Source organism: Pinus tabuliformis, chromosome 1_1 (assembly GCF_031772625.1).
Source record: "Pinus tabuliformis cultivar Carrire ecotype Pingquan chromosome 1_1, CPIR1, whole genome shotgun sequence".
In the NCBI taxonomy this organism is placed as follows: domain Eukaryota; kingdom Viridiplantae; phylum Streptophyta; class Pinopsida; order Pinales; family Pinaceae; genus Pinus; species Pinus tabuliformis.
The window spans coordinates 120,841,889-120,864,138 of NC_142297.1; the positions used below are offsets into that span (position 1 = coordinate 120,841,889).

At 34.2% G+C, this 22,250-nt stretch overlaps 1 protein-coding gene across 1 annotated transcript; it reads left to right on the plus strand.

Annotated features, from left to right (window-relative positions):
* The first annotated feature begins 927 nt into the window (after positions 1-927).
* Positions 928-5,242, plus strand: LOC149211940 (uncharacterized). Its single transcript, XM_089390506.1, has 3 exons — positions 928-2,038; positions 4,275-4,673; positions 4,831-5,242. Exons 1-3 carry the CDS (start codon positions 1,301-1,303, stop codon positions 4,921-4,923), a joined length of 1,230 nt encoding a protein of 409 aa, XP_089246632.1. The 5' UTR covers positions 928-1,300; the 3' UTR covers positions 4,924-5,242.
* Positions 5,243-22,250: the final 17,008 nt, after the last annotated feature.

The following is a 22,250-nucleotide window of genomic DNA, read 5'->3' on the forward strand; positions in this document are numbered from 1 at the left end:
AATCGCTAAGAACAAAATCATTAACCAAAAAGTAGCCTTGGTTATTATGATCGCCGTATTTGGGAATTTAAAGTCACTTTACAGGTCATCAATAACCATAGGACAAATAAAACCTACATCAAATAAAGACCCTAAAAGTTCATTATTATCTCTTAATACATTGACACAAGACATATCCAACATAATATTTGTGTCTTTGAAAATATCTATCTTTTTCAATGTTGGGAATATAAAATTTTTGAACAATGGAAAAGCATCGCAGATAGGAGAGTGCTCATCTGTTTGGTAAAAATGATCAGAGAGTGCTCATGCCAAACTATATCACACATAGTGCAGTGCATAATGCTGGAAAAATAATTATAGTTAACTAGCAATTAAAACGAACTGGAATTCTGATCTTCATGCAAAATACATATATCTAGGCAGGATTGTATTCCGATTAACTTACGATGACGATGTATATTCAATGTAAATCCGTCCTTTGCACCCTGCCGATGACAGATACGCATGAAGAGGCTTGCAGGTATTCTAATCTACATGCAAAAGACATATATCTTGGCAGGATTGTATTCCGATTTACTTACGATGACGATGTATATTCAATGTAAATACGTCCTTTGCACCCTGCCCATGACAGATACGCATGAAGAGGCTTGCAGTTATTCTGATCTACATGCAAAAGACATATATATTCTAGGCAAGACTGTATTCCGATTTACTTACGATGACGATGTATATTCAATCTAAATACGTCTTTTGCACCCTGCCGGTGACAGATACGCATGAAGAGGCTTGCAGGTAGAAAACCTAATCACATTGACTTTAATGATATATACATTCAATGTGAATACAAACGTACAGTGTGACCATAATGATATATACATTCCATGTGAGTGCAAAGGGATAGTGTGCCCATAATGATATATACATTTAATGTGAATACAAAGGAATAGTGTGCTCATATGTCCATTTTGACCATGGATCCATTAAGCTTATGGGCTCCTTGGCACTAACATCAATGAGGCAACACAGCAAGCCAATCTCCTGCTACTGTAGATCTGACGTCTTGTATGTGACGTCCATTGGCAACGCCTTTATCTTTGTCTACCTCATTTAAAAAAAAAATATGATTTGTGTCTCCCTCACCACTAAATTCTATTAAACATGGGTCATCTACACAAATGAACATATGAGAAGATATATACACAGCTGAATAGATGAGCAGATACCTATTCTGGTTGTGAGAAAAGTTACTATTTCAGCTCCCTGGGTCTGTTGCATCTGAAGACCAGAAAAGTCTATGCGGAATAATATGCTGCATTTCCAGAGTCAGCTTGCAGCTGCCCCAAAGCTTGAGCCATTGTCAACAGTGAACCAATCTGATGATCCTCTAAGATCAGTACTCAATATATCATCCTCTTATCAATCTCCATGGATGAATCCTTCTTGTTTTTCTACACCAGAATCTGTTCCATTTGATGAGAAGGCCTTGGAGTTATCAGAAATGGATACATTGGTTCATCAGATGGGTGATATAGAGAGTTGGGGAACCTTGGATCAAGTTCATGGCTGTGTAAAACCATTGATTGCAGGGTCCATGCAGGCTTGCAGTATTGTTTCTGATCCCCAGCTTGAGATTCTGAATGCATTTCTGAAGAGACAAAATCCAGCAGAGGATGTTCATGTTAATTTAAATCCTGATACTGACTTCTTACCAAGGGGGGCTAGGTCTGCTAATGTTCTTCATATGGATGCAGTAGTACAGCAGGATGCATTTGGGTCAATACTTTCGGATGAACAAGAGCCCATGGAGAAGAAATCAAAGGATTATACGCTCAAAGTGCCTGCAAAAAGGTCATCAGGAACAAGACCAGCCCAACTTCGTCCAACAAAGAGAGGAGGAGCAGCAGCATCGCAACAAGATGTAAGTGGAATTTCCCAAAGAGAGATTCATATTCAGTCAGAGAGACAGAGGCGAAAAGGAATGAATCATTTATTTGAAAGAATGAGATCACTGCTGCCAAATCCAACCCAAAAGGTAACACCCTCTGCAACAGAATTCCTTAAATTTAGTTCGGCTATGATTTTTTAGATTCAAAGCTATGGAATTATCAGGAATGAATATATATATATATATGAATGATTAGTTTACACACCAGCCAAGCCATAGTGAGAATATGAGTGTGTACAGATATATGATGTTTAAGATTTTGGCTCAGCAACTTTAAAAAACAAATGCTTCTCATAGGCCAGAAGCCATAGCGTTTTTATGGAATTGTAGCCTCTACTTTCTGATAATAAACTTGGCATAAGGTATATTTTTGCTATAGACCAGGGATAAGGTATATTTTTAGAGGAACCTGATATTCATATGTTTGAAATTTAAGCAATTTTCCTATCAGATTTGCTGTTCTGGTGTTATACTGTAAACTTGAAACTTCCTTAGAAGTGTTCAGTGAAAAGAGCGTAATTTAATCATCTAAATTTACTGGTGTGAACGGGCTGATGTCATAGTATATTGTATCATTTGGGCTTCAAATCACTTTGAGATGTTCGATCAATAAATATTAATTCAAATTCAAATGGTGTTCTGGTAGTTATTAGGATCCATTTTTAGCCTTAATGATTTTAATAAATTATTGATTCATCATAATTAGTTATATATATATATATATATATATATATATATATATATATATATATATATATGAAAAATTATTGATTCATCATAATTAGTTTTTTATATATATATATATGAAAAATTATATATTTAATTAGATATCATTTTTGGGATTCAACTGCGTTAAGTAAGTCATTCAAAGTATGACCATTTCCATGAGAGGTAGTCGTAAAGTGACTAATTTCTCATGATTTTTGAATAGTTCACTTAGCACTCATTGCCCCGGAATGAGTGCTAAGTGAACTATTCAAAAATCATGAGAAATTAGTCACTTTACGACTACCTCTCATGGAAATGGTCATACTTTGAATGACTTACTTAACGCAGTTGAATCCCAAAAATGATATCTAATATAACGCACTGCGTAAATCCCCCATACTTATATATTTAATGATAATTTTGGTTATTTTTCTGGTTTCTGCGGTATATAAAATTATATGTAAATTCTCATTTGATTAATGAAGAATAAAATTATTTTTATTTGGAAAAAAATATATATTCAAAATGATGAAAATATTAAAAAATTATTATTATCTTTCAAAAACAAATATATATAATTATATTTTTAAATATTTCAAGCCTCAAAAGATAAGGGTAAAATTTTAATTTGCTGATCATTTGAAGAAATGAAATGCTTCTGTTGAACTTTCCAATAATTTTCCATTTCTAAAATTTTGCAGTGCTTTAAGTGTGAAACATTGCTCTCAATCTGGAAAATAATCATGTCATTTCCAATGCTTCTGTTGACTTTCCAATAATTTTCCATTTCTAAAATTTTGCAGTGTTTTAAGTGTGAAACATTGCTCTCAATCTGGAAAATAATCATGTCATTTCCAAGTAGTGTTCATAGCGGCTGTGGGTGAATGTGTAGGCATGTTTCATATAATCTTTAGGAGAGACTGTAAGATTCAGAGCAAAAGTATACCATGCTTACATAGTTGAGATTTACAGGTCAATATTTATTTTCATATTTTAAAATTTCAATCGTCTGATTATCATAGTAAAGTTAAGATTCTTGGAATTAAATAAAATTGGAAAAGATAACAATATTTTATGCCAAATATTCAAACTAAATTTTATTTATTCAGATGATTAAGTAAATAAGTGATTTATATTTTTTTTGTTTATTTTGTGATTGTTTTTTATATAGTGGGAAATTTTATCATGATTTAGTTGTCAAATTAATAGTGAGAATAACAGTTATTAGTTGATTGTTATTAACAAATGCAAGTTAGCTCATCACTATTATTCAAAAAACACTAAATCAAACCACTTGTAATTACCTATTAATGATTAATTTAAGCTATTAATTTATTTTCAAAAGCTAGTTCATAGCCCAAACAAACCATTTCAAAACATACTCCAGAAAAGCCTATTTCATCATTTTTTATTAACAGTACTATCTTATTTTTCATATTATTTCCAATATTTAATTAAAAAATCAGATGGAATCCGGTTGGTCTATTTCATTATTTTTATTTAACTACTGCTGTCTTATTTGCTTACATTATTTAACAAGCTTTTTTGCCTGTCTCCTTTTGTCTCCTGTCATCTACAAAATACCTGTTATGTTCTAATTGTTATATGTGCGCAGACAGATAAGTCTACAACGGTCTCGGAAATCATAAACTACATCCAAGCTCTGCATCAAAATCTTGAAGATCTCAACAAGAAACGGGCTAAAATGTTGCCTACCCCAAGAGGAGGCACTGCCCATATAAAAACTGAACCAACATCTGCAGAATCTATTCAATCAGAGTGCACAGGATCAGAGGATAGTCTTCCTGTGTCATCAGAAGAAGAATGTACAAGACAGACACCTCAGGTCACTTTACATTTCAATGGAAATGATATTTATGTTACAGTGAGCTGTCTCAACAAGACCAATCTCCTAGCTGCCATTATATTTGTTGTGGAAGATCATAATCTGCAAGTTGTCAGTGCAAATTTTTCAGCCACAGATACAATGGCATTTCATTGTCTCCATGTCAAGGTAATCACACAATTTTGTATCTATAGTTGCATTTAAATTTGTTATCCCTGTCGGTGTTTATTAAATAAGTGTCACATTTTCACCCAGCACTTTGGCTTATCTGGTGCAATGAAACAAACGAGTGTAATGTTATTAATTATATCGTTCCTTTTTACAGGCTTTGGAAACACCGGACGTTGTCACTAGACAAGATCTCAAGTGTGCTCTGCAAAAATTTGTTTGTTCACATACACAAATTTGTTTCAATTAGTATTACACTTCTATGTTAGCAGCTACTCTAGTGTGCTAATTGTGTGGCTAACTACAGAGGAGAGATTTGGTTTGGAGTAGATGAAACAATAAAAATATCAGAGCAAAGCAACAAGATAGTCAAGTTCCTACAAAGATGATATCAGATGATATCAAATTCATGTTTTGTTGTCTGTCCAAATAAACTTCAATGTTCCTTGTAAATTAGTAGAACCTATGCCATTACATGATGGCCAATATACAAAGTCTTATTTTTTCAAACTAATCATAAAGACTATTGGCCACTATATGATCAATATACAAGTTTTAATTTTTTCGAAGTTGATCTTAGGATTATTGCTGGGTTATGTAGTCTCGGCAATTAAGTACATAAAGAAAATAGCAAGTTGTCCATTTGCTTACAACAAATACATTTGATGTATTAGTTTGAATAAAGTGTAGTGTATTAAGAAAATACATTTGATATATTGATTTGAATAAATTGTAAGAAAATAGTAAGTTGTCTATTTGCTTACAACAAATACATTTGATATATATTAGTTTGAATAAAGTGTAGTATATTAGGAAAATACTTTTGATATATTGATTTGAATAAATTGTAATTTGAAGAAAAGTTGTTTAATTTCAAAGGTATAAAGCCCGGGAATAAAGATAGAAATATACTGGTTTTTATTAGAAGTAATATTAAAAGTAATATTAATAGGACTTCAATTATTTTCACATTTTAATAATAAATAATTTTTGTTATTTTTAGGTTCCAAACATAATTTTTTTTATTGTTCAAATTATTTCTTATCTCCTTTGGAAAATGAATATCAATATCATAATAAAATTTTAAGATACTATAATTAATTGAGAACTTATTGGTGTGCAAGGCATTTTACGGAGACAAAGTGACATCTTAACTTCGGGCTATATGGAGGAAAATTGACCTCTCCTCTTTAGGCCATCTAGCTTTAGATTATCCTCAAATAATCCTTTAAAGGCTAACCCTCAAGTAAGAGTTCTTCGAACAAATTTTCTCCATTTGACTTAAAGAAATATAATTGATCACAATAAAAGTTACGAAATTTAAAGTTTTCCCTACACATTGAAAACACCATATTCCCATAACAATACAAGATAATTTGAGAATGTATTTTTTTTCAAAATAATATATATATATATATATATATATATATATATATATATATGAAATAAGGTGTCATGCATATGATGATGATGATGATGATGATGGGGTGTCATGCATATGATGATGATGACGGTTAACGTCCGCTGAGACCAAATAATGGTCTATCGGACCTAAAGAAACAAATTATCTATTTTGATTTAAGATTTTATTCCTATGCTCAAAAAGCTTGGAGAGAAGCCTCCTGAGCTCACTATAATTTTGACATTGTAAAAGGCTAGGAAGGTCAGTATTGTAACAAAGATTGTGAAACTGAGATCTAATGTGGTTATATGCGGGGCACTCTAAGAGGAAGTGGTTTTCATCCTCGATGTTCCTATTCTCACATATATGGCAGATCCTTTCTGTCCATGGCATTTTAGGAACTGCCCAACGACTTGTTTCACTATGGAGCTCATGAGAATTCGTTCTAATCTTTGCTATATTAATTATCTTCTTTGAGCTAGTTAAAATAGAGAGATACTTTTGATCTTCTAGGGTGGGGTTGATGACCTTCTTATAATAACTTAATTTTCTTTTAGCCGCTAAGTCTTTCTCACACCACATTTTTCCTTTGAACTTAGAAGTAACAATATCTTTAATGTTATTTATGTTTTGCAATGCATCATTTTCGTTGATCTCCCAATAGTTTAACCAGGCCCTTGTGTCTTTATGCCACCCTCGATTGAGCCTTAGGTGGTTTTGGCTAGAATTTAAAGCTAGCTTAGGAAGTCTATGATCGTCTATGTTACTGATTTTGTGCTTGTACAACAGAAACCTAAGCATAGCTAGGCTCTCAATAGGGGAAAGACCTGCTTCTATAAGGAGAATAGGATAGGGTGTATTACTTTTAATTTTCAGGTTATAAGTTATAAAACGCTTCTGGATTTGCTCAATCTTTCTCCATGATTCTCTGGAGATGCTGCAACCCCAAACCTCACAGCCATATAAGATAACAGGAGTGACTAAAGTTTCAAAGAGGAACTTCTTTTTATCCCACATTACAAGGTTTGCTATTTTACAATTATTTTCAAGACCAAAGTAAGCTTTCCACCCCCCATTAATCCTTTTCTCAATGATATGGTTCCAGTTGAGCTTGTGATGAATATCAATTCCTAGGTACTTGTAAGAATACACTTCCTCCAAGTTATTATTGTCATACATAAAATTAGCGTAAGTGTCCTCCTTGGATTTGATAATCATAACTTTTGTTTTGTCAGTGTTAACAGTCATACCCATGGTAGAGAAGAAATCCTTAAGAAGCCTAAGTTGCTTATATATTTAAATTAATCCAATAACAATAAGTAATTATAAACATTGAGTATAACTTCATAATAAATTTATGTTCAACATGATATGATAGTTACATTAGCCTCCTATTTAGTATCTTGTGTTAAATGCATGTTATTGTTGATATATTAAATCCATAACAAAAATAAAGAAAAAAAATGAGAATACTTTTTTGAAGTATCTCTTTGTTCAAAGAGTTTGAAGTATTAAAAATATTTAACAATCCAACTTATAGAAACTTAAATTAGATGCATAACAAATTTAAGTAGAAATGGTTGATTAAGAGTTGAATCCTTAGGGAATTCAAAAGAATTATCAAATAAAACTTTCACATAGCTCTTATGTGATGGATTGAAGTTTTAAGAACCTCTAATAACCAAATAGAAAATAAAGAGAAACTTAAATTAAACCCAAAAGAAATTTAATTAGAATTGGTTGATTAAGGGATGAATCCTGAGGAAACTCAAAATAGCTATTAAACAAAAATTTCATAGAGCTCCTAGGTGATGGATTGACTAACAAAAGAAAGTCCATTTTTAGTGTTTAAAACCTCAATCGCATACTTAATATCACATATCATTCTTCAAAAATAGTTATCTTTCCGAAAAATAGTAAAGAGTGGATGTTTGGAAATCATGGATCCAATTCATTCCTCCTCATTCTGCCCCACAAATATTTACAACTTCTCAACCTTATCTCATATTTTATCTTTTGCTACTGGCCATGGATGACTTTGAAGCAACTTGAGACACTTGAACTATTGATGGATCTTTGCTTTAGAGTGTTTACATTTTAGTCTATTTTTTTCTCTTTGAAGAAACTTGAGACACTTGAACTGTAGATGGATCTTTGATTTAGAGTGTTGATATTTTAATCTATTTCTTTTCTCTTTGAAGCAAACTGAGACACTTGAACTATTGATGAATGTCTTCTTCAAAGCGTTGCTATTTTAATATATTTGTTTCCTTTTTTGCTTGCAGAAAAATATCCAATTCAATCAAGAGATCAAAATAAGTAGGGAGCACACTTTGGTGTAGATTGACAACAATGGCCTCAAATCGAGAGATAATGTATCAAAGATCAATTTTTCCTTAAGTGAATTAATAACCTCATGTCATGGTTATAAAACAAATTATCATTCTTCCATGGAGAATTTAAACCAAATTTAAGTGAATGGTTAAAATTTTCTATAAAACTTGGTCATTTTTGACTTGCTAATTTGTGCTTGTTTTGTGATATCAATATCAAGTTCCTTTTCATATTAACTATGCTCATTGATATTTTCATAAAGTTTCATTCATTGATACCCATAGTGATCAACTCAAATTGAGTTCTACTATTCAAAAACTTACTTGCCTCTTCTACTACATGTTTTTTGTCTCCTAATTATGCCTAGGATTTGCTAATTTCAATTTGTACCTAACATGAAAATGAACCTTGAACTTATCCATTATCATTATAATATGATCACAACTTACATGTTTTTCTTCAAGTAAAAGCTTCTTTCCAAATTCTTTCCTTTTAGATTCCTCTAAGAACTTCTTTAAGTCACAATTCTCTATGTACTTTCAAGTATAATTTTGTCGTTTCCAACTAGAATTATATATCACATCACTAATTATTGTATTTATTCTTCGATTTGTGATTTCAAATTCATACTCTCTATTTTATTCCACTTGATATTTTCGTAAGATATTAATAGTTCTCATGAAACTTGAGAAACCTTGTTTTCAAACCTAATGGTTCCTCTACTTCAACTCTTTTTGACATGACATATACCTTCATGATTTCCACTTCTGGGGTTGATGGATGTTGAGCTAGGTTGCATTATTTATTCTTATTTTTATTTTAACTTGTCAATTATATGACGTAGTTTAACATGTTGTTGCAACTTTGAAACTCAATCTATTAATTTCTCTTTCTTCTTTTCTATGCCCCAACCAAATTCTTTGTTTGAGTATGCTTTGAGCCTTGTATATTCAATTTTTATTCTAGGAGATTGATGTTTTGTATAATAAATTTTGATTTAAGGAGTCATATTTGTTTATCTTTTCTTTAATGAATGATTTAACAACATCTTTATCATTTGAATTTTCAACCAGAGAAAACACCTCTATTCAAGACCATAAATACTTATTATTATGCCTTATTAAAAATATTCTCCTACAAGTTAGTCATCATCTCTTATCTTATTGACATTCAATGTGGCTCACATTCAATGCGGCTTTTATCAAATCTCTTGATAATATATTACTACTTTGTTATACCATTCGGTCTTATTAGCCATCACCATCTTGTCTAGATAAAATTTAATATTGGTGACAACATATTCATGAGATTTGAATTCATCTTTAGATTTATTTACATTTGATTGTAATCTATCCATATCAAATGTGCCTTTGTTAAATTTGAATACAATTAATAATCTCCGAGGTGCTAATCCTTTAGGACTTGTTTGAGAAAATCATTTTTATTTTAATTATTTGGATCGTTTCTTAGTTATGATCATCTTAGTAAATGTAGTAGTGTCCTTCTCACTAACTAAGTTTTGTTTTTGACTCCCCACATCTCATCACATTTCATTTCACTAGCTAGTTGTTGAAATCTAAATAACAAAAATCACATATTTCCCAAAAATCAATTTACCAACATTACTGCCATCTTGTTCTACCGTTTAGTCATTTATACCTATGACTCTTATTAACATATAAACTTTACCTTGGAAATCTAAACAAGAAAAATTAGACTTTTTTTTAGTAATATTCTTCTTTACAGTATTACAATACAATTCCAATCCATTTACTCTTGTATAAATTTTGAATAGTATGACACTTATTCACAGAGATTATCTCGATTATACACTATTTCATAATACATGCACAATACATAACCTCCTCTACATTGATTATCAATTTAGCAGCATTAAAAACAATGAAACATCAATCACATGCACACATTAACACAGTATGTAACCCGGGGAAAGCATACAGCTGAAAACCCCACACTATCTGTATATTAATGATTGAGAACATGTAACATTACATAGTACAATACTCCTCGCAAGTATCCAACACTATCTCCACCTGTTACACACAAAACTAGCTCAGATCTGATCAATCACTGGCTCAAATCTCCTCCATTGCTTTGCCTGCCTCCACTACACAACCCTGCAAGAGAATGAATGATGAATGGCTGATCCAAACTCCTATTTACCTTGTGGAAATCACTCACACTGGAAATCACGTGAGCACAGGCTATTCTACTGGGCATATGTTGTGAAATCCTCATGGGCATACTCAATACATTGCTTGTGCAAGATCTCATGCACAACTATAGTCACAATTGATAGCAATCTCAACCTCTCACACCTGTCTCCACTGAACTGTACATGCACTGAGTTAACTGATGTATTCTTTAGTTGCATTATGAGTTAATAATTAGTGAATTAATTAATAATTAATTCACATCACTCATCACTAGTGTATTCTGCAGTTAGACTAAATACAACTAGTTCAACTAAGTCAAAATGAACACAACTCCATCAACTCCACATCCAACTCCACAGAACTCACATGCATGAGTTCTAACTGAAGTCCTGCTTGCAATATCTCAACTAACACATAAGAAACCACGTGATTCCTTCTGTTAGCTACACGTACCACATCCGTAGCTCAAACTAAAGTGCTCCAAGAGAATAAGATAATGTTTATAGTCTAAATATTATTATGAGACAATAATATTTGACTTTTCTATTTTTGACTAACAGTCTAAAAATAGACTCTGATCACTCCTACTGTGATCCAAAAATAGAAGTCCATCTATTTTTCCCAACATGAAAATCATCCATAAACATCATCCTACAACTCATAGACCGTGATCCATATGTATAAAAATAGACATAGTTTAAAAATAGAATTTGCGCCATAATTTGCCTGTGGGCCCACTTAGTGAAGGCGACTCCTTTTCACTAAGCTCCATCATCTTGTTTCATTTTCAACAACTCTAACCGTAATTCCTTAACCAAAACTACAAAACCATGGGATAAAAATCCACTTGCCAAAACACTGCTCAAGGAGAAATTGCATGTCAAAAGATGCCCATTTGTTTTCTACAGTGGTGTCCCCAAACCCCCACGTAGGGGGGATTCCAACCCCATGAAAACCCCTGAAGAAGGGGAGGATTTTCCACCCCTATGACCTCTCCTAGTGTCTGGTGCAACGTACAACACATGGAGGTGTCTATGCAAAGAATATAACACATTCCAAACATTCTCCTACTTGTTGTTTTCTTTGACACAAGGGGAACAAGAGTGCATAATAAAAAATCTAGGGAAATAATGCCCATTTTTTTATCTACACTATGAGAACTTATAATGAAATATATATAAATTGTGTGATCTTTCGACCTACTCACAACACCTAAACTCTAGTGCTTTGCTTGTTTTTGCAAAATAAGAACTTGGTCAAGGCTTACTCCAATGCATTGTTTGAATTTTGGTGGTTGGAGTAGTTGTTAGCATGGCCCTTGGGCTCGACGATCATGATCAGGAAAACAAATCTACAAATCGTATGAATTGTGTGTGTGGGGGTGGGGGGTTCCATAATCATGGTTCCACCCTCGAGGTTCTTCCTTGTTCGCCAAGATGGTTGAATGGATGTGAAGTGGCTAACCAAAATCCATGACCCTCATGGATTTTTAGGGGGTGTTCACACTCTTGGTTCCGACCTTGGGTTCTCGCATGGAAATTAAAACCATTTGTGTCGAAATATGTTCACCTAGACTTTCTCAAGTATTTTGGTCCATAGTGTCAACCACGCTTAGTTGTGGCCTTGCTAGTTTGAAATTGATGTCTCAATTGTAAGTACAATCATTGTGTTGCACTAACTTCAAGCCATGAAAACTTAGAAGTTTCACTCTGATCCTAAATTATATTTATTGTATGGGAAAAAGGGGACGTGGTCCAAAACTTAAACCCCAGGCTTCATACAATAGATTTACTAATGATACAACTTCAATTAGAAAGAACCTAAAAGATAGTCTTTTCAAATCCCAAATAATACAAGTAGTTAGAAAAAAAACAATGTTAACTAGAGGGATTGATTTCATTAACAGAGAAAGTTATATAGTTTAGCTAATTCACTCAATATTATGTCCCCATGTCTCTCTCCCATACTCACCAGGTCTGTAGTTTTCATGTATATTTACAAAAGAGGGAAAATATCCTATGACAGTGAAGGGAGGGCACTTGCCAGTAGTACCTCTCTTAAGGTTATATCTGGGCATTTTATAGAAGCTTAGTAACTGACTAATTATATTTGTGCCATAAGGGACACATAAGAAAAAAAGAAAATTCCCATGGATGAAAATAACCTCTAAATAAAATATTCTTCATATCAAAAGAACATGAAAATTTCATGGGATGCTCCTGCATCAGACTCCCATAAAACTAAAAGATTTCATGGACTCATGCCCATGGAATCTTCAATAGTTATGCCATGTTTATATATATTTGGAGCACTCATCTAGGTTTCATATTCAGCTAGAAGACACTTCCACTTGACCATATACTCATAGTAATATTTCTTCCTAGTTCTCTTTGGAATTCTTTGATCAAGGGACCAGGTGCTCAAAATATAGCTCAAAATTCAAAGTTGTCAAATCAGTGTGTAACCTGGACAAATGCATAGTGCTCATCATCCTGAATTGGGTGCAACTCATTTCGCACAAAACAAACATCGTATGCTCCTAGAATCATGTTATGTTCACTTTCCCAAATAGGCAAATTTTTGTTTAAAAATTTATAGCCCAGTCAACAGTCCATATTGCTGATGTGGTGTTGAATGGGGAGGTCTATGTGTTGCTTTGACTGGTCAATGAGCTCGGCAAATCACGTTGTGCCAAGTGGCACATTCTCAGGGTACAATTTGTCAGTTTTTGAATGGTCGGTTGGTGGCCAACCACGAGGGGACACGTGGCCCAGCCAGAGGCTGCCACGTGGAATCCTAGGGGCCACCAAAATTATGGGTTGAAGTTCGGGCAGCAACAACAGGGGTCGAACCCGCGACCTCACATCGTAGTCCAAATCCTTCCACCAACGCATTATCGCAATTAGTTCTTAACCATATGGAACTTGGCATATATTTAAATTTGAATGTGCGCCATTTCAGAAGAGGGAACAGCCCTTGGTCATGCAACCTCATATGACCACCAACCAGAGGGGAGAAGGGGCCTAGCCGTTGGCCTTAGCCTCGAGCCACATGCCCAAATTTTTCAGATTTAAGGCATTATTAGACATTTAAAGTGTCTAACAACTTTGCTTGAATTTTGGCAAAATTCTTGCTCCATTAGCGCATTTTGGGGAAAATTTGTAGGATGGTGCTGGATTTTGGGGGATTTGTAGCGCGATTAGCAGAATATTGGAAAAGGCCATAACTTCTTCATTTTTTTACCAAATCAAGAGCAAAAAGAGGCTACACATACATTTTTGTGCACTTTGGAGCCATTGGAACAGGTTTCAGAGCTTTTTGAGCATTGTAAACTAATGTATTCACATTTTTTAGCATAATAGAGAGGGCCAAGCCATTGGAAGCTAGACCAAGGAGGTGTAGCCAAAGAGGGGTGAACTCCTTCATCATGTGCTGTTGTGATAATATTTATGGTGATGTTTATGTTTTTTATATGCTACTGTTTAGTCATTTGTTTATGATAATTTGCACATAAAAATTACATAAAAACACTCAAAACTTGCAAATAATCTCATGAATCCTTAACCATATTTAACATATTCTTAAAGTAATTTAGCACAACAAAACTAATTTTCCTAATCAGATGAAGTTTGGTATCAGAGCTCTTGGTTTTCTTTGTGCAATAAGGATTTAACTATTTTCAAGTGAATGTCATGCTTAAAAGGTTCATTAGGGGAATTTTGAGGTCTAAGATGGGCCTCCTAAGAAAAATGTACAACCAAAATAAAATTTATAAGAACCAATAGGATTCAAGATGATGATATTAACCATGGGGGATGATTCACCATTTTTGGAGTAAAAAAGTAAAAATATTAAAAAATAATAAAATAATAACTACTTTTTCAACTTATTTCCCTGAGGTTTTACACAAATTTCAAGCGGGGCTACTCATTGCATGCAAAATTTAATTCGTCATCCAAGGAGTACCCATGTTGCATACTTTTGATGGACCCTGCTACATGAAAAATGAGAAATACATTAAAACACGTGAATGCAATCACATTTTTCATGTATTTCTCATTTTTTGTGTAGCAGGGTCCATCAAAAGTATGCAACATGGGTACTTCTTGGATGAGGAATCAAAATTTTCATGCAATGAGTGTTTCCACTAAAAATTTAAGTAAAACCAAAGGGAGATAAGTTGAAAATATGAGTTGAAAAATAGTTTTTTCTTTTTTCCCTTTAAAATTTGATGATGTAATCTAATCTTATTTTATTATTTCCACTATTGTTTTATAATTTCCTTAGGAGGCCCATTTTATACCTCAGAATTCCCCTAATGGAAACTCAATAGAGGAGAATGGAAGCTGGTTGAAAGCCCCTGAAGTTGGGTCAAGGAGAAGGAGGGCAAGGTTGCCACAATCTCCACCACTAGTTCTTCCTCAAGTTGTAGTTGAGACTCCAGTGAGCATGTCTCATGGAGGAGAACCTAGAAACATGACAGAGGATGAGAAGATATTTAGGAAGACTTTCTTTGATTTGACAGAGATGGTGAAGGTCCTCTATGAAGAGAGGAATACCAGATGATAGGGTGAAAGCTCCAAACCTCCCAAAGGAGAAGGTTCTTCAGGAGGAGGAGGTAATGGAAATGGAGATAAAACTCCACCCTCTCCACCATATTATTCATATTCATCTTCTTCATAGTCATCTTCACCCTCGTCCACTAACACAAATCTTACTCATAGTAATAAACATTACTCAAAAGGAATTGGTAAATAACCCTTGTTAAAACTTGATGTTAAATTTGAACTACCCATGTATAATGGTGAAGTGAATGCAGAGAAGCTTGAAAATTGGGTTCATCAGCTGGTTGTCTATTTCAGAATTCAAAACCTTAAAGAGGATGGCATAAAGATTCAATTATCTTCCTTGAGGTTGGAGGGTGCAGCACTAGTATGATGGGAATCAAAGACACAAGAAGAGATTAAAAAACACGATAAGATCTCAATTTATTGGTCTAATTTCATTGTTGTAATTAAAAGAAAATTATACCCTCTAGCTTATATGTAGAAAGCCATCATGAATTGGTAGAACTTTAGACAACTTAAAGGTCAAAATGTGAAAGATTACACCCAATAATTCAGAAAATGGTCTCTAATGTTAGGTGTAGATATGCAATCACAAGACACATTGCTAAAGTACATGGTGGGATTACACAATTACATTAGGCATACTATCCTTCTATTTAATCCCAATAATCTAGATGAGGTGTGTGTGCAAGCCACTCATCTTGAGACAAGGGGGAAAACACTCTAGAAGAGGGTAGTAAAAATCCATTTAAGGGTAAAGGAGAATAAAAGGGTTTCAAAGGGAAGGTAAAGAAAAATGCAACCATTAAGAAGGAAGGAGAGAAATTAACGTGCAAGCATTTATCCAAAGAGGGTCATGATGAAGCTCATTGTTGGAATCTTCATCTAAAAATGAAACCAAAGAAATTCAACAACAAGGGAGAACAAAAGACAACTGCAACCACTCAACAGGATTTGGGATCTAATTCGTGTGATGAAACTAAAACTACATCCATGGGTATGAAAGGAAAATATTTCATTGCTAGCACTAGTACTTCAAATTTACACAATGAAACTCCAAATGAAAATAAGAGGATAAAACTTTTTCACATAAGGGTGATCTCAAAACAAAGCAAAATTGATACTCTTTTTGATAGTGACTCCCAAGCCAATCTTATCTTTGAAAACATTGTCAAAAGTTTAAACTTGGAAAACATTCCACATCATAAGCCATATCCACTAGGATGGGCGTGTGACAATGCAAAATTGCAAGTAACTAGAAAGTGTAAACTGGAACTCGCCATTACTGCAAATTTTATAGATGAAGTGGAGCTTGATGTTGCGCCATTAGAAATATGTGGTATAGTTTTGGGAAGCTCATATATCTATGAAAAAATATATCTTCCATAGACATGAAAACAAATAATATTTGTTTAAAGATGGAGTAAAATATATTGTGAGATCTCATAGCAAGAAACTAAATCTGTCACTTGTTAATGTGGGGCAGATGAAAAGACTAACAAATTCAAGCAAGAATTTTGTGCTTCTAATGATCAAACCCAAGAATGATGTTGATAATGAAGCTTTCCAAGGTTGTGATTCAATATTGAAATCTGAATTGGTTGATGTTGTTAACCAATATGATGAGATGTTTTAGGAACCAAAAGGATTGCCTCCCAAGAGAGGAATTCAGCATGAGATACAGTTGCATCAAGATAGTCCTCTTCCTAACATTAGCATATACAAGATGTTAGTGATGGAAAGTACAAAAATTAAAAAGAATATTCAAGAGTTGTTGGATAAAGGGATCACCAGGCCAAGTTCTTTTCCATGTGGTTCACCTATTGTTTGGTTCCAAAGAAGGATGGAACATGATGCAAATGTGTGGACTTCCATGCATTGAACAAGATTACGGTAGAGAAATTTTACCCACTGCCTAGAATAGATGATTTAATTGATCAATTGAAATATGCAAAGTATTTTACTAAGTTGGAATTAAGGAATGGCTATCATCAAATTAGAATTGTTGAAGGAGACATTTGGAAGACAACATTCAAAATAAAACAAAGTTTGTTTGAATGGCTAGTTATGCCTTTTGGTTTATGTAATGCTCCTGCTACATTCATGCATTTGATGGATGTGTTGAGGCCATTTCTTGATGAGTTTTTTTATAGTATACTTATATGACATCTTAATTTTCAGTAAATCTCGTGATGAACATGTCATGCATGTGAGAAAAGTACTTGATGTCTTAAAGAAAATAGTTGTATCTAAAGATGTCAAAGTATGAGTTTGGAGAAACTTCTTTAGTTTACTTGGGTCATATTGTTGGAGGAGGTGAGTTGAAAATAGATCCCTCCAAGGTTGATTTCATTTTGAATTGGCCAAGGTCCAAGACAATTACCGAGGTAAGAAGTTTTTTGGGAGCAACCCAATATTGGAGGAAATTCATTGCTAACTTTTCTTCTATAGCAGCCCCTTTGCATTCATTGACAAGTGTGAAAAAGGTTTTTCAGTGGGGAGGCAAACAACAAAAGGCCTTTGATACATTGAAGGAAAAGATTAGTTCAGCTCCAGTACTTGCACTTCCAAACTGGAGACAGTCATTTGAGATCTAGGGTGATGCTAGTGACTATGCCATGGGTGCAGTCCTCATGCAACATGGTAAGTATATCTGTTTTCATTCAGAAACTTTCAATGGTGCAATGATTAATTATCCTACATATGACAAGGAATTGTATGTGTTAGCACTTTGTAATTTTCCTAGGTTGCAAAGTAAAATCACAAAGGTAACCACAAACCTACTTTGGAAGCTAGGCTCTAGCCCTACCATCTTCAGAGAGGGCTCTCTCTTTACGATTTAACTTTATTGTATTTAGCTATTAGGATAATTATGGGTGTTTGAAATTTGGTTCTAAATTGATTGGTTGATTAAGTTCCCGAACCTTCCATTGGGCTATGGAGTCTACAGTTCAACGAGGGTCTATTTCAACTTTTAAAAGGAGTTTCATAGGGCAAGGTAGCTAAACTAATGGATCCTTTATATTTAAGTGAAATGTAATGGAAGAAAAGATATAAGTTCAATAGAAATTAAAGAGTAATAAAGAATTCCTTAAAATGATATTAGAAGAAAACATACAAATTATCTACAACTAGAAGAATAGTGTATTTTTCAACAAATTTTGTTCATCAATTTTCTGTAAAATAATTCAGATTTCAGAAAACATAAGGATGGAAATGAAGAATAAAACATTAATAGTGAAACAAGCACATCACTAGATAGTATAACACATGAATCCTGTGAAGAATGTCCTTTTTATTACTGATCAACCCATCAAATGAAAATAATATAATAGTGTTCTAGAATGCAAAAATCCATGTAGAAATCAACCCTTGATACTTCTAAAAGAGAAGTATTTATAAGATATTTAAAAAATATCTTGTCAAACCCGACTAGGATGTATTTAGGAATTCCTTGAGTCTATCTAACTTATTACAAATATTTAGGAAAATTTGAACTGTTTGAAGTGCTGGTACTAAATTTATGGGATTACTGACTGTCTGGCCCTTCAAATCCTTCTGTGTTGTTGATGTTGAGCAGTACAACCAAATCCGCTGCTTATTCTAGTAATTCACTTGGGATAGTTGTCTTCAGTAACTTTCTGTAAACCTTGTCCACTTTAGTATATTTAAAAAATGTTGGTTTGGAAATGAATATGTGTTTAATTTCATACTGAATCTCCAAGTCATATGCCAATGCTTCCAAGAATGCGTTTCTTCTCATGTTGATTCTCCCACCTATAAATTTGGAACTGTCTTTGGCCTTGGTCATCAATTTCTCACTATAATCAAGCCATGTACTGAGCTTATCATTTATTACAAATAAATTAGGAAGTCCCTTTTCGTAGAGGGCTTCCAGCTTGATGAAGAATCTATGTATGCCAATGTCCAGAATCTGACACTTTTCTTCAAGCCACCTTAACAAATTTCTCTTAGTTAGCACCTTCTTGACCTCTAGTATAGTTTCTGTTCTATCTTCAATCTCCAGCTCTTCTAATTCTTGTTTTCTTTTAGAGTTAAGTAATTTGATGAGCTCAGTAGCTTGACTGAGTTTGTCACCCAACATTTTCCTGACTTATTCACTGGCTTCATTAGATCTTTTGATCAGTTCTTGCTACTCAAATATAATTTGTATTGAAGGCCAATTATCTATCATATCTTCATTGATATGTTTCCAAATATTTTCTTTGACTTGTGCCAAGCTATTTCCCATGGCAATATCTTTTTCCATCTATTGCAATCTCTCGGAAGGAGTGTGGGATTTTTGTACTTCTATTAGGAGGGAATTCTCATATTCTGTATTCTCCTCCTGTAAGGTCTTCACATCCTGTCTTCACTTCTTTATTTATTCTCCCTATATCAACATGTTTTCCATAGATTGGACCAACTTAGTTGAATCATCTGCAGTTGATGTGGGCAGTTCTATAGAAGAGGATGTTCCTACTATTGTAGCTGCTGCAGGAATTCATGTTTGAAGTACGGATGAAATTGGCACTGCATCAAGAGGAACTACTGCAAGTTGTGAACTTTCCTCCTCTTTGATCAACTTGTCCATCTATGTTTCCATCTCCTTAATCTGTGCTCTTTGCTCCACCAGTAGCTTCAACATTTATTCTTTATGTAACTATGTCTCTCCTAACTCCTTTGCCTGGGGATCTTCAGTTGCAGATAGCATCAATTGCTTCTTTAGGGCTAGTATGTCAACATTATTCTTCTTAATTATTTCTTCCATAACCTCTGAATTACCAGGGTCAAAACCTGCTTTGATCACCATTTCCTCCAAATATTAATTCTGTTGTATTTAGCAGGAGAGGAAACTTTCTCCAGTTTGAGCTGTGATTGAACATTATTTAAAGAAAGTTGTAGTTTTGAAGTAGTGACGAAAGTCTATATGAAGGTTGAGTAGATCATTTCTCCTATATTCCTATGCATGTCCATTTGATCCAAAGGATGAACATCCTTTGCCTCAAACTCAAAGGTAGTTTGCTTGAAGTCAGTTGCTAATTTTGGTTGTGGAACCTGTGCCTGTAAGAATACCATATGCATTCTTCCTTTCTCTAGGTCATAGGCTGAAATGAGCATGTGCTGGATTGAGGAAGTCTTCTTCCTCGATTGAGCAGAAATGTTATCATGAAGGGATTCATTCCTCTCTTTAATTTCTTTATATTTATGGAAAATATACAGTTGCATCTGTTTTGTGAATGTCTCTCATGTGTGAGGTGTTGTAGCTGGACTTTATTTAGTAGTCGAGGATGATGGAGAATTAGTGGTATTGATGTCAAACTTCAAATTTTGAAGTCCAGAGAGCATAATGGTACCCTATGTTTCCTCCAGTAGTGGGAAGTCTATCTTAGAACTTGTCTTAGTCTTCTTTGTGTAGATCTTGAATTATTTGGCTGATGCTTTTGTGACTGAAGGAGAGTCCTCCTCTCTTGGTCTCATCTTCGTCTTTTCTCTAGGTATAGGAGTCTCTGAGGTAGTTATGGAAGGCACCTTCTCTTCGGTCTCCTGCAATGTGTTCTCTACCCAATTATGTTGGTTCATGTACTTTTCTATTTCTGGTCTTTGGGTATGCACATAGGGAGTTTCCTTCTGTTCCACTCTTAGCTTATAAATTACCCCAAAGGGGTCATAAGACCATGTAAAGCTAAGAGGGAAATTCATTTGTTTCAGCAGGAGGTCTGCTTCCTCTCCTACTACTCTATTGTTACAGATAAAAGGTCCTATCTGTGTCTTAATTCTGAATTGAGACTTCTTCTTAGCTGCCACAAAATGGATGTTTTCTGAGTGGATTATTTTCCTGATGTACTCCAAGGCAAATATCCTCATTGGAAGGGTCTTGAGAAACTTATATGGTGGCAGCTCTGAGCCATAAACTCCGATCTTTGTAAATTATTGGTATAGGTACCAATCTTCTATCTTCACCTGTTCACTAAGATGTAACACTTCTTGAATATCCTCACTGATTCTTGGAACCTGCTAGCCACTCAGCAAAAGAGTTGCTGGATACACAAACTAGTCAATAAACATTATAAAAATGAAATCCTGTGATTGTTTTCTGATGATGGAGGTCTAGAAAATAGTGGCCTATGACTCTCTTTACTAATTGAGCTTCTGCACTACAAAGGGAAACATGCCTGTCTAGAAGAAAATGAACAAGTACATAATAATGTAAGAATATTTGAACATTCCTTCAATTAAAAACTTAAGGAATTGTTCATAAATTACATCTGCAAGGAAGTGACCATAGTCAAAGGTGACTGATAGTCCTTCTTCTGTAGAAAGGGAGGATAGAAATCATAAAATAGGATTATCTACCCATTCATATGAAAAGTAACCAAGAAGGTAGGATAAGACAAAGATAATCTGTCAAGTTCTTTAAGGGGAAATAGAAGAGGGATAAGGGGGATTCTTCTTGGGGAGTTGTAATCTTCTAGCAAGAAGACCTCAAAAATTCTGGCACTTTGAGGAAAGGTGAGTTTCTGATACATTTCTTTAAGAGCTTCCAGGTAAAAGCGAGTCAGAGAGTCACTGTAAGGGACCTACAACATTTGCTTTATACTTTCAGAGGTAATGGTGAAAAGGATTTCACCATTGGGGGAGATGGTAGCCCTCTTACTTGAGAGATAAGAGGCATGACACTTGAGGAAGAATTTAGGGAAATAATAGGACCGGGGGAAGATGAAGAGGGGTATTCTAGACTGCCAGGGTTAATTTCGTCAGATTGGTCAAGGTAAGTGTCACGAAACCAACAACATAACTCGAATAGGTCGAAGTCACACTGTGTCTCAGTGATTTTGTAATCTTTCTTAGCAAGGGGGATGTGGTCTAAATCCACAGTGGGAGTGAGCATGGGTTTTACCATAGTGGTAGTTTTGGGGGCCATCGTCATAACATAATGAAATTGTAGAGGATGGTAGATGGAATTGTAGAGGCGTATTGTTAATTTGGCAGGAAAGCTAGTGTGGAGGCAGTTTCTCTGTAAACAATCGATGATAGGAAAGAACACAAAGGATGGGAGAAATGTAAAAACATAAAATGAGAAAAGGATGTCATT